General features: G+C 36.8%; 1 protein-coding gene across 1 annotated transcript; it reads right to left on the reverse strand.

Moving 5' to 3' along the window:
* Positions 1 to 257: 257 nt before the first annotated feature.
* Positions 258 to 10,222, reverse strand: tmem230a (transmembrane protein 230a). The gene is made up of 4 exons (XM_080876094.1): positions 10,093 to 10,222; positions 8,555 to 8,669; positions 7,784 to 7,906; positions 258 to 1,160 (listed from the first exon to the last, which is right to left on the reverse strand). Exons 2-4 carry the CDS (start codon positions 8,654 to 8,656, stop codon positions 1,020 to 1,022), a joined length of 366 nt encoding a protein of 121 aa, XP_080732220.1. The 5' UTR covers positions 8,657 to 8,669; positions 10,093 to 10,222; the 3' UTR covers positions 258 to 1,019.
* Between the last annotated feature and the right edge of the window lie 340 nt (positions 10,223 to 10,562).

A 10,562-nucleotide genomic window follows, 5' to 3' on the forward strand; every position in this document is an offset into this window, starting at 1 on the left:
ACTTAGTGAAAGTTTTTCCTAAAATTGCTTTTTTGATCCCCGTCTTTCGCTTTTTGATATAGACACATGTTAACACAGATTATTTATTAAAGTGAGTCATGATTCTTTGCTAAACACTCAAGTTTTGATTCATGCAGTCTGACATCAAAAGCATAAAAAAAAAAAAAAAAGACTTTGCAGAGGATGTAATCCAGCTGTACCCAACAATCACAAAGGATAAAAAAAACAAAAAACATCAAACTTTTTTGTAGATTTGTAGTCTCATTTTTATTGTTGTTAATATTTTTAACTCCAGCAAGTGTATGCAAAATAACATTTTGGTAAATATTCAAAACCAAGCAAATGTAGACAAAAGGCAATACTTTTTAAGGGAAGTGATACTTTTTGGTTAAAAAATATACTTAACATCATTAAAGTAATAAATCTTGATAGCAATACAAATACAATCTTTAGGAGACATGCAAGTTCCCATCGTCTTTTACGATGTAACACATTATGAAGCCACAAATTTAAAATACAAGATGCCTATTTGTACATCATTAAAGTACTATACAATAATCACACCGATTCTCAGTCGTGCACTCTAGGAATAGTAAATTAAAGGCATCTGTCAAAATCTATACTCACTGATCATTTCTTAATGTATGTAGTGAGGTGCGTAACAGCAAAAACATTGATGTGCTGTTTCAGGTAAGCAGATGGACTGATATCCACCAGTCACTGAGTGTTTTAATATTAATAAAGCTGCATATATATGTAAAGTCTCTAACTTCTGTAAAGCTTTGGCAGATATGTGAACACACAAGCCACATTTTAGGAAGAAAGTTAGGAGAAGAAAAAAAAAACAAAACAAACACACACACACACCATAAATCTTTCAGTAAGCCCACCCAGACAAATACAGATATCTATCCTAAAATTATATGGTTTTACTCTTTGATACATACATTCAGTCAGAAAACAGCAGGCACCAAGATACACAATGAGGAAAAATAGGGGATGATTGGATGGTATTTGGTTCAGTCGCCAAAGTCTGGGATGTCATCATAGGAGTAACCCCGGTAACCCTTTGCAGCATAGTAGGCGATTCTCAAATGGTAAAATCCCGGAAGAAAAACGAGTATCCCTATGATGATGACAGGAATAGTGCGGTCGGGATGCTAAAAACATCAAGAAAAAAATAAAGAAAATCTGGTAATCAGAAGGAATTTACACACTATGATTTCAGTTAGTTACCTAAATAAATACTCGTTAATGCTCACATTATTACATTCTGTAACCAAGTTTAGATAGACTTCATACATACTGAATACCAAATATTGCATTTAGTAGTAGAATGCAAGAGGAAGTCATTAAAGACTAATGTTCTCCATCATGCTTTAACATACTTACCTCAACACTGCCTGTCAGCATTACATGAACACACTCTACGCTGATGAGGCATGCAGCCATAATGACTTCATAGTCTGACATCAGATTTCATGTAAATGATAAGTCATTTCATATGCATGGCATCTAACAACCAGGAGGCAAAGGCCATCAACACCAAAGACATGTGTTTAATTTGTTTAATTTTACCACCAGATGGCAGTCTTGTGCTCAGAGTCACTGTAACCCTCAACCAGTTTTTTCTTCTTCTTTTTTTTTTTTTTTTTTTTTTTTTTTTTTTTTTTTTTTAAAGACAGGGACTGGGCTGCGGTAATGTCGATCATTTGTCTGTATTAAGCTTCTGAAATGTTCTATTTATCTGTCTTGTAAAGTGTCCACTTACAGCACCTTTTCTGATGGATGTCAGCAGGCGACTTCTCCTCACCTGCCAAACGAGATGGCTCAGTTGGCATGACAGTGGCCCTATATTTAGGCCACATGATAACTGAGCCACCACCATGAGAAGTGAGCAAGCTCCAATCATTAAGGAAGAACAGGCAAAGAATACAAAAGTCCCAGAAGATCAGGAAGTGAAAAAAAGATCTTTAATTTCAGTCTCTTTGCATTAATTTGGGTGAACTGACCCTTGACTCTTCAAAAATAAATAAATAGGAATTTATTGCCTAAATTGGCTGCGTTCCTTCAACCTCTTTTCCCTTGGTTAATTTCTTTGTTTTTGCCACTACAATGGTTGACTAGGCTGAGTCAAAGGTTCCCAACACAATGTTCACTGAAGCCCTTGACATGGTTCCAGTTGTATAACAACTGTTATCTAATACACACACACACACACACACACACACACACACACACACACACACACACACACACACACACACACACAAAGATCAAACATTATTTTAGCCCCAAACCCATGCAGCCTCTTGCAAACAAACCTGTCTGATTTCTATTGCTGTAGTATCTATCGCTTGAACCTTGGATAATCTCCTAGTATTAGATATGCCATTTTAACTTGTGTGGGATAACTGGCAAGTACAACAGACTCATATACTCTGATGCTGCCTTCACGTCAGATCAAATTTTCTGCAAATACCATCTGCAGAGTAGGTTAAAAAAAATTCACATTACCCTCCCACTGATAATGCGAATATGTGTAGGCTGAGTTATCTCCTCAGTGTCATGAATTTAGGAAGCAAAAACCCCAAAGGAGGGGTTCCACTGAAGTTTAAACTCCAAGCTATAAAATATCAAAATCATTAGTTATATTCAGAAACACATAAAAGCACTGAGACCAGTAAAAGCAAGAGCATAGCACAAATCTGACAGCAGGACTATAAAATCTCAGGACAGCTGTTCAATTATAGCTATTTAAGAACAAGAGTAACAGCAGCAGGGGTGTTTTAATTGCTGCTCAGGATGAAAGTTTGGATTTTTTGTTGGCTCTCCAACTGTGTGTCAAAAGTAGGGCTGGGTAATACCAACAGTGCTTTATTAGTGCAGACAGAAGTGTCTTTATAGTACCAAAAACAGTCATGTATAACAAGAATATCTGGCAGATTGACCGTCAGGGGCGATTCTAGGATCAGAGCTTTGGGGGTGCTGAGCACCCAGAGAGCTGCCCAGCCAGGCAAGATAAACTTTACTTGTCACGATGAGACGTCTCCCCATGTCTGTCAGTTCCTGCATCCTTAAATGTCTCCAGTTGTCCCAAGTTCCCTCTGACTGTTTCCTTGGTGCATTTAAACCCCTGTTCCTCCCTGTCCTCATAGTCTGTTGTCTTCGTCTCCGTTATCAGTCATCATAATTTTACCATCTCTGAGTAAGTCTGCAAATTTCTTTATTAAATCATAAGATTTTTAAATTCATTAAGTCTCTCTGTGCCTGGGTCCTCGTCACAAAACATGACATTACTGCTTTGTACATTTTAAAACAATTTAATCCCCACATTTGTGAAAGAAAAGCAAAACACATATTTTGAAAAGTCAGTAACAAAACCATCAAATCAGATAAAGGTTATTTAAATGCTGCAAATGAAGAATGGATTGGAATAAAAAAAATACATATCCTAACCTTAATTACTGGGGGAAAATGATGATTATGATCATAGTGAGTAAGAAGTTAACCGAGTGCATTTTTTGGACAGAGATTCACTTTTAATGTGTATGTATAATATAATACAGATATATAAAAATACACTCCAAAAATAGAGTCCTTGAAATGTACAAAATATTGATAAATAAAATTATAAAAATGGAGGCAACTTTGCCTATGGTACAATGTATACAATGTATGAAAAGATCTTTACTGCACTAATATGGCTCTGCAGATTTTTTATTTTATTTTAAACTATGTCGCCTCACCTTGAGGTTGGCAAATCTGTCTATCACTTTTTGGTGATCAACTCTCTCAAGCAGTTTAACAGTTTCTGTTTTGCCTGTCACTATTCCCTGTCTGTTTTTTTACCTGGTTCTTCCTGACCTTGTACCCATTTTGGGGGTGCTTCAGCACCCCCAAAATGGGCTAAAATCGCCCCTGTTGACCGTCTTGTTTACTTATTCTTGTCAGCAAATCAGGCTGGAACCCTTTATGCCTTCAGAACTGTCTTATCTATTTTTGGCATGGATTCATCAAGGTACAGGAGTCTGTGGTCTAGTCTCTAGAACACTTCTAGAGATTTTGGTCCATACTGACAATGCCAGCATCACACAGTTGCTGCAAATTTATCAGCTGATGCTCACTGGATATGCTCTCTTTTTTGGACCATTCTCTAAGTTGAAGGCTAAGTGCACTGAGTTGCTTTAGATATACTGAGTTGATTAGATATTTGAGATATTTCTGTTAACAAGTAGTCAGGCAGATAACATCTAACTCAAGGAATGGAAAGGCTACACATAACAGACAACTTCGTAAACAACCAGTCAAACTGTATCTTTAGGTCCTTTGTTACTAGTACCTAGCAACTTACTTCATATGAGTCAAAAATATCCAAGATAACACATTTTAAAAGTGTATAATAGTATTTTATATTATTCCCAAAGAGCTAGCCAATAACTTGGGGTATCTCCACATGCTATGCAGTGTGTGCTTAATAAAGGCATTTGAAGAAACTAGACAAGGACGAGGACAAAAGCAGCACAGGCCTGACAAAAACAAACAAACAAAAGAACATCTACAACAGATGATCGGTCTCTGAACGTTATGTCCTTAAGAAATAGGGGGGGTCCAGCAAAGACCTGGCACATGGCCTGAGAGATGCATCTGGCCTTTCAGTTGATCCATCACCTGTTCACCAAAGCTTCATCAGAAATGGTCTCTGTACAAGGGTAGCTGTCAAGAAGCCATTCTTGAGGAAGGGAAACAGGAAGAAAAGGCTGAGGCAGAAAAACACATAATGTGACACTGAAAGTCATTGACTGGCCTCCCTAAAGCCTGCACCTCAACATTGCAGTGTGGGATCATCTTGACAGAGAATGGAACAAAAGGCAGCAAACATCCAAAGAAGAGCTCTGAATGTCCTTAAAGAACTGTTCCTGAAGACTACTTAAAGAAATTGCAAGAAAGCTTGCCTCAGAGGGTTTGGGCTGTGTTGAAGAATAAAGGTGGTCATACCAAACAGTGACTTACAAGCTCAATACAATTCTACCAACTGTTTCTGCCCTATATACTGTACGTTTCCATAAATCGCTATACTCATTTCCCATTTTGCCCTCAAAACACAAAGAAATGAGGAGTGGTTTAAGACTATTTGTTCTCTTTTGTCAGAGTTACATCTTTAGAATAATATCACACAAATGGCTGTATGCTAAGCATATAAATACAGACAGCAGCTATATAAAAAAAAAAAAAAAAAAAAAAAAAAAAAAAAAAAAAAAAAACCCAGGCAAATAGTGATTCTTGCTCTGTCCAAAGACAACATAGAAACAGACAGAAATACTGTGGCACGTGAGTCCCAATTAAATCCTAACTTGTCATTTTAGGTTTTGATTCATTTCAGATTATGTGTGGATTTAAGATGCTCATTAATCAGTTTCATATCTTGGCAAGCACACCCTGTTATCGTTCAACTAAGCAGGTAAACAAAGCTAACCAGCTGGTGACTCCACCTTCAAATGAGATTGGGGTAGTTTTTCAACTGTCAGTAAGAAAGGAAACACATATTTCCAAAACTGCTACAAACTATTCTTCAAACACCGAAATGCATTATAGATGATGCCCTTCAAATGATGTAGAAAACATTTTCTGGATACATAAATCTTAGGGAAGCTGCAGAAGAAACACGAACATAAAGTAACATGCAGAGAGAGGTGGAGGTGATGATTTGACCCTTACAGCGAGGGCATGCGGTTGCATTTCTCTAGCATTTCCACGCAAAGGATCGATACAAAGCTGGTCTCAGTAATCATGGTTATTCTTTGAAGAAACATTTCTATCCTACTCTCATCTTTAAGTATAACAAAGCCCCCATCCACAGGGCACAAGGGGTCGATTCATGGTTTAATGAATTCCTCTGAGAAACTGAACTTGTGTTAGACAGAGGTGCCCACCACACTAATCAAAGTCCCAAATAGGACAATATCTATTTGACTTGCATTCCATCTTGGGGTGGGCAACATAGTCTTACAATTACACGCAATATATCACAATGGAAATTATGCAATAATTACATTTTTTTGATATAGAAGAAGTACTGAACATTGTATCTGTGATTGCAGCTCGCAGGCAGCAACATTTATTAGTGAATACAAAGTAAAGGGAATATTCCAGCCTTCTTTTCCAATGAGTTCCGGTCAATGTTGACAGACTGCCTAATTTGAAGTGTGAATCTTTTGCCACAAGGTGCCAGCAGGAGCAGCAGCATTATTTTGCAACAATAGTGACACAGCATGAATCAAATGTAATCACAAAAGTAGCTTTGGCAAAGTTTTCCCTGGAAATTTGAGGTAAAAGTATACCTCAAAATGAATCATAGCACCCCCAAAGACGTCTTAATTTTTTTGACAATATTTACTGTTTGTGTGACACACTACTAAAAATATAAAAAGCATTCAGTACTTGTTTGAGACATAACATTTTAACAACAAAAGTATAGATAACACCAGATTGTCAGTCCAACTCTGTAAGGAACTGTATATTGTTGTCACATATAAAATATCTTTCAGTTTTATTATCTGTCGTGTTGTATTGTGATTACTCTTCCAGTCATATGAGTGCAGTTAATTGCTCCAGTGATGCTCAGGTGAGTCATTTGTTTAATTTTGGATTGCACATCACCTCCTCACGTGCTTTCATAGCCTGGGTGCACTCGACTGCATTTTTTCCTGAAATGGTGAAACAAGCTTGTTGTTTCCACATTTTAGCAGGAACAGTTTTCTTGCATATTTATAAAGTATTGTGCTTATCTGAAGGTCTGATCTCTTATAGCCAATACTACTGAAGTAGTACCCTTTTAGCACAGGCCGACACACTGCTCGCGCTCTCACAAATGTTTGGCTTGTGTCTTTGTTGTACATGCTAAATAAGGCATAGCGTTGTTATATCAGTGATAACATGACAGCACACTGAAGCTGCTCTGGCAGCATGTGGCAGTGAAAAACCTAACTTTCAGCCTGCTTCATAATCATTTTGAGCATAGTCCTAGACTAAAAAGAACATTTAATCACAATCCCCATTAGAAATAGTAGTTAGTCCAGGATGAGACATAATCCAAGTCTTGGAAGCTAAACATTTATCTTTGTTTTCCCTTTGATTTGTCACCCATCTGTAGCTCTAAATACGTTTTAAACAGAAGAAGACAGGAGCGGCTCAGATAGGAGTTCCTTCACAAATGAATTTCTGGGGGCTTGTATTCCTGACACAAGCCTTACCGTTGGATTTCAGAAAAGAGGAACAAAAGAAAATGACTTGGTAAACACTAACCGTTTTTTGGCAGCAGACAAGGAAATTGTTTTTCAACCTAAAGGCTGTAGACATGTTTCACTGAAAAGTCAGTGTATGGCCCATGGGCCAGGAAAAGCCCACCAGAGGGTCCCAATCTGGCCCACAGGATGGCTTTGGAAAATGCGGATCATTTTAAAGGCTTAAACTTTGAAACTGTATTTTCATAAGTTTTACTCTTCTTAATAACAAAATATATAACCTATGGCATTTCACCAGAGCAAGTAACAAATACACTTTTATTTTTCAATTTTTAGTATCTATTTTTTTTATTCAACGTTTCTTTTTTTTTTTTTTTTTTTTCACAAAGTGCACAATATGACATTTTCTGTGAATTCACACATCATTTCTGTTTAAGGACAAAGTCCTTCATTTCTTTACAGTAAAATTATTTTTGGTGTAAAGGCTCCATCAATGTAAATTTTTTTGAACAGATATTAAACACACTAACCAAACTCACCTCAACTGGTATGATTTCTGCCAGAAGAAGGGCCCCAAAGATAATTAGTAAAGAGCCAATCAGAAACAGGAATATTGCCAGTGCAATCGCCTTGTATGGGATCTTTGGAGGGGGTTTCTTGAACTGTGAAAAGTGAAATTGTGGAAAAATATAGTTACTTTTCAATTTTGTACATCAGAATATATTGATATCATATGATTTCATGAGGCAGCTACTCAATCTAATCTACTTTAATGCAATTAGAATTTCCCCATCTCCAGATCAGCTTGCTTCCATGTTTAGCAACAAGAAATATCTCTTGCCCCATGACAATTGGAAAGCTCCTCTGTATAGTACTAATCTCAAAATCATGAATTCTTCCTAAGATTACATGGAAAGATGCTGGGATTGCCTAAATCCAAAGTACTGTGAACATTTTCCAAGATACTTGGAACAACCTACCTGGCAAGTAATTTAGAAATAATGCCAATATAACAAAGAGAACTGGCACTCTTTTAAATGCAAACAGTGATCACACTACCCAGTAATTTCATTATTTGTCTTCCACGTTTACTCCACTTTGTTTGTAAGTTAACTATGTACGACCTACTCATGATATTACTGTTGAAAGCAGCTTCATTTATCATGCCTAAAACTTTTGCAAAGTCATTTTAATTACAGAGGGCCTCAGCTTTTACACAGAATCATTACTTAACGATTCATAACAAATCACTGCTGGTGGTGGAGAAATGTTTTAGTAACATTCTGTCATCAATCTACAAAGTCTCTCACCTGTAAGTCTATGTAACCATCATCAGCAGCAGCCAGCCGTGAGTATTTGACCTTATTGTTAGATATTCCAGCAGTGAGCATGTTGCTTCTAGTTGTCATCATTATGGCATAGAAGCTGTTTGGAGAGAGAAGCACAGACAGGTAATCATCCAAGATGGCTACATTTATCTCGTTCGGTGTCGTGAGCTGAAGGAGAGCCGTCTATTTTTGATCTATCCAGAGAAAAACAACCTGACAACTAAAGCTCAACATTGATAGGGAAAGAAAAAAAACAGGATTCTGCTCACTGATTTATAAAACTGCCCAAAGCATTTAGAAATAGAAAAGATTACTCAACATCCATCACAGTCGTCAAACTTATACATGCTCTCAACACAGATACGTTTTATAGGAACCATGAAATGCCGCTGAAATGGCAATCCCAGTAAAAAGACAGAGAGGCCAGTGACCGGGATACACTCATCTGCTCTTTTCATTTCCACTTCTGCTTGAACATGTAAACAGTGAACAGATAACTTCCTCAGATAAACCGGTTAACATTCAAATCAGGCAAGGTCATGGAATAGCTTGATTTAAAGTATTTATTATAGAAGAGAGATTTTGTGAAAAGGAATAGGGGAACTCCCCCGCCCCCATCTTTTCAGTAACAAATCCTTGCAGATAACAACTCAAGAGAATTTTGTGAGGGTCACTGCTTCTATTCCACACACAGTTTCTCGTATGCATCGCGAATAAGCAAGTCAGTGTTAATAAAAACAATTTAACCGATTATTCTGCTTCACATGACGCAGCATCCATTCAAGAAAATAAAGAAAATATAAAAACCAAAATAAATACAGCAACACTGACCTACCCCAGAAGAACTCAGAGAAATCTGAGTACTCCTGTGATCTGATTTCTCTTAAGGCCTGTGTTGTGTTTAATTTGGATCCCAAAAAGGAAGACTAAGTCAGTGAATAAAAACTGTGGACGCTATATCAACACAGTATACAGGAGCAATCAGAAACATCTTGTTATTTTGCTGACAGCTGTCACATCGATTCGACACAGAGCCATTTGTGATCAGGAAAGCTCAGGGTTATGTCAATAATGTCGTAGTGAATCACAAAATTATTTTCAGGGGGACTTATCTTGATGACTTTTTTTTTCTTCATTTATTTTTTAAATGAAGAAAAATTAACTTTAGTAATTTGGGGAATGATTTAAAAAAAAAAACACTGTGAGAAATTAAAGGAAATATAATATACACATATGTAACTAATAAGACGGTAGGGGTGCGTGTGCAATATTGACTTCCCTTATTCACTGAACTACGATAATACGACATAAAGCAGAGTTACTAGCATCACTTAAATTCACAAACCCTGACTTACCGTAGCAAATCGCCATTATTTTACTGTGTACCAGTGCGCATTAATGCTAGCGAACTTTGGTTACCTAATTAGCTAGAACATTAGCCATTTAGAAGTTATGCTATCAAAAGCTAGCAAACATTAACAGACAGTCGCGAACACATAATGCGCGTTTCCTTCTCTCACCATTATCTGAGGTATGTACAAACAGCACACTTGTGTCCATGTAGCTCGGAATGCTCTCAGCGGCGCCACAAACACAGCATTGTTTACACCTATTATAAACTACATCAACTTCCTTATTTTTGGTTTCGTCATGGCGCATGCGCGCACAAATGTCTCGTTTTAACTTTCTAATCAGTTAATTTAAACAACACGCAAACTATTAGATAATGAACACGGTGAGAAATATGAAAAGAAATGAGAAAAGAAAGGAACAGAAAAAAAACCAAAACAAAAAATAGCACTAAAAGCATATGAGCAAAGAGCAATGTCAGCATGACATTAAACATAACCTAAAACAAAATACCTTTAATAAGGCAGAATGAATACATATCTAAGAAATACAAAGCAAAACAAATATTTCAATAAAGTGGAAACAATAAAATGCAAGAAAGAAATGAGCTCAATTAATCACATAAAATAACATTTAAAAA

Source organism: Rhamphochromis sp. 'chilingali', assembly GCF_963969265.1.
Source record: "Rhamphochromis sp. 'chilingali' genome assembly, chromosome: 2".
Lineage (NCBI taxonomy): Eukaryota > Metazoa > Chordata > Actinopteri > Cichliformes > Cichlidae > Rhamphochromis > Rhamphochromis sp. 'chilingali'.